We start from the raw sequence: 3,263 nt of genomic DNA, 5'->3' as shown, positions 1-3,263 counted from the left end.
AGATCAGGATGGTCTCATGAGGCTAACAAAGCGGTTCACCAGCACTCTGTACTCAGCTTCTTGTCCATCTTTGTTGCACCCAGAGACTGCAGAGTATTTCAGAAGGTAACGGTACTCTGCTACAGAGCTGTACAGAGTAAAAAGGAATGGAGAGAGTACCGTCCCCTGTGGTGCTCCTCTGCTGCAGACTGCTTTGTTACACAGCTGACCCTTCAGTCTGACAAACTGTGGTCTGGTTGTCAGGTAGTCTTTGATCCAGATGATTGTTGATGCTTCCTTCTGAATCAGACTGAATTGCGCTAAATGTTCTGGAGAATTCAAAGAACATGATCCTTACAGTGGTGTTTGCCTTGTCTAAATGACAGTGGGTTTGTTGAAGCGGGTGTATGATGGGATCATCAACCCCAACTCCACGGCGATAAGCAAACTGTTGCTTGCTGAGGTGAACCAATAGAAGTCTCTTCATAATGTAGGATGTAAGGGCAACAGGTCTATGGTCACTGAGGAGTGTTGGCTGGGACTTTGGTACTCGAACAAGGCAGGAGGTCTTCCACATCACAGGAACCGTGTCCTGGGTCAGACTAAGGGTGAAGAGGTGCTGTAGAATCCTGCACAGGCCTTCGGGACTCTTTATCATAATAACTAACCTGATGGTGTCAGCCCCAGTCTCTCCAGATGCCTCTTTACTTTAATTCTAGAGACAGGTGAAAGGCAGGGGGAGCAGCACCATCTTCTTATTTGGCTAAGAAAAACCTCATAAAAACAGGAGAGTCGAGGGCAGAGGAGGGCAGGATGTTCATGTAGAGGTGGGAAGGAGAGAAAAGGATGCTGAGCTTGTTCCTGAACTGAACCTTTTCAATTTGTGGCTGTTTAAACTGCTATCCATGTAAAGGTGAGGCCTATTTGTGGATGAGTGAGAATAAATGAATGCAGAAGTAGTGATTAGATTACCGGCCACCCTCCTTGGAGTTCTCCCTCTCATACTCCTCCTGCAGCACAGAGAGCTTGCTGGGGAGATATTCCTTACAGATCCGCATTGCATCGCTCCACATGGCTGCATCCTGTTAAATATACAACGTAAAAAAACATCCACTAGGTTAAATAAAAGAATAAGTGCATAAGAACTGCAGGTTAAATCATATTTGTGGGGTTACCTTATATAATTTGACGGCCAGTTCAGGCCTCTGCGCTCGAAGCAGGAACGCTTCTGCTTTCTGGAAATCCTTCTGTTCGAAGCAGAACTTGGCTTGGTCGACCAGAACCTCGGAAACGCTTTCTGGATCGTGGCTCTCGGCCACCCGCTGAGCGTTGGCCCAGTCCTTGTTGTGGGAATACCTGGAACAGACCGCATGGACACACATTCCCATTGGACACAACTTAAAATGAGGACAATGAGGATTTTTACACAAACTTTTAATAAAGTATAAAATAAGAGGCCAAATTAACCGTCCACAATGTTCAGTCCTCAGACAATTTAGGGAAGCGGATTCAGTGCAGGAGAAACTTTATATACATTCAACATTGCAACATTTTGAGCTTTTATAATGCTTTTCAAATACACAACTAGAAAAAAAATATTTTCTTTTCTTAAAGTTTTCTTTAATCCACAAAAATTAACACTAATACCTCGGGAGGAATTAGTAATTACACCTAGATGTAACAATGAGCCATTGTTACTTGTATATTGGCCAAAGTAGCAGCTAAACACAGGATCTAGTTTTCTACATTGGTTTATTTTTGTTGTTTTGGGTGAAGTGGATTTGTTTGGGTTGTGGTTCTTTGGTTGGCCACATCTTGTTTTCATTTTTGTAAAAAGGTACATTGATTTCACAATATTTTGTTTTTTTTTACTATTCATAAAAGCGAAATTCATGGATTAAGGAGTTAAAATATAGTGAATATCACCTCTGCTGTTTCACTCTCCCAAGCAGGTGTGTACAGGACTGCACCATTGGATAATTTTCTTTATTGAGTTTGAGTATTTGTTTGGATTGAATTAAAATATTTGTTTCTGTATTTATTAGTAAAAGTATTTCTTAAGTAGTTGTTCAAAACCAAATGTTCCTTTTCTTCTTATTGTGAAGCTGAACAGCCTTTTAAAAATGGTTTCTTCCAATTTAGTTCCTTCTCTATTTAAGAAACATGTCTGCCATTGTTCTTGGTTGGTGTGGTTTTGTTGATGTCCTGCACAAGAAGAAATTAAAGTTTTGTCTTTTGAAAACTCTACAAAGCATGTTCTTCTGTCAACCAGTTTGGGTCCCACCTCCAAGACTGCTTGGTCTCCTGACAAGCATGTGACACTAGGAGTAATTCAATAAAATTTTTCTATGTAATTGACACTTTGACCACACAATATCTGTAGCCCTAAAGAAATTTCTGGCAGGATATTTGAATTTAGAAATCCTACATTCGTATCATTTAGCTTCCTGCACAGACTAATCCTTTATATACTCCATACATTATCTATGGGGTCGAGATCAGGGCCAAATTCTGAAGCTTTCACCCCTACCTGTTCCCAGGATGCTGTGCAACAACCCAGGGACAACTAGTGAAATTCATCTCAAATTCTCAGTTTGTCAGATACTTGAACAGCAGTGTTACTGGTTACCATTAGGTCTGTTTCATGTCAACATGGACTGAGCAGGAGCTCAGATGGACAAGCTAAATGCCTTTAATAGAAAAGTGGACAAAGATTGAGCCGCAGTGAGAAAAATTATCAGCAGAAGTTCCAAGGTAAGGCATTCAAACTTTGTTGTCACTCTGAAGCATGGTGTTGGTAGTATCATGCTAAGGGGCTAATTTCTGAGCAGCTGTGCTGGTGCATTGACCTATGAAGAAGGACTGCCAATACCTACATTTCTACTACTCTATGACAACCAGTCCCCCGGAACGCTCGTTGAACAGAGCATTGCTTTGGACAGATATGCACAGGTTTCACAACCAACCTCCTCCCCACAACCCCCTCTCTCTTGGTTAGCCTGTGCAATCGCAGTAGTTCTAATCCGCACATGGTGCACAATTGTATTGCCTGCACGCTCTTACTCGCATTAAAAAAACACCACCTCCCATAGTCTAAAATCTGGAATGTATCCGACTCGTGGGCATCCATGGAAAACTATCAATATCAGGGAGACTCCCGGAACTTCCGAGAGACTTGGAATGTCTGCCATACTCTACTTTTTTCGTTTTCCGAACATACGGCTTTACGATCAACTGTAAGCAGTTCGGCGCAAACACACGGAAATTATATTTGATCAAATATA

At 41.8% G+C, this 3,263-nt stretch overlaps 1 protein-coding gene across 1 annotated transcript in view; it reads right to left on the bottom strand.

Annotated features, from left to right (window-relative positions):
• The window catches only part of ift172 (intraflagellar transport 172), an 87,082-nt gene that overhangs the window by 26,277 nt on the left and 57,542 nt on the right, over positions 1-3,263 (bottom strand). The window contains exons 33-34 of the mRNA XM_015372829.1: positions 1,155-1,335; positions 952-1,061 (exon numbers count right to left, since the gene is read on the bottom strand). Coding sequence (XP_015228315.1) covers positions 952-1,061; positions 1,155-1,335 — 291 coding nt within the window. The remainder of the gene's footprint in view (positions 1-951; positions 1,062-1,154; positions 1,336-3,263) is intronic.

Source organism: Cyprinodon variegatus, unplaced genomic scaffold, assembly GCF_000732505.1.
Source record: "Cyprinodon variegatus isolate N-32 unplaced genomic scaffold, C_variegatus-1.0 Scaffold76, whole genome shotgun sequence".
NCBI classification, from domain to species: Eukaryota; Metazoa; Chordata; class Actinopteri; order Cyprinodontiformes; family Cyprinodontidae; genus Cyprinodon; species Cyprinodon variegatus.
The sequence above is the reverse complement of the archived record's forward strand: the minus strand, read 5'-3'. Positions and strand labels throughout refer to the sequence as shown.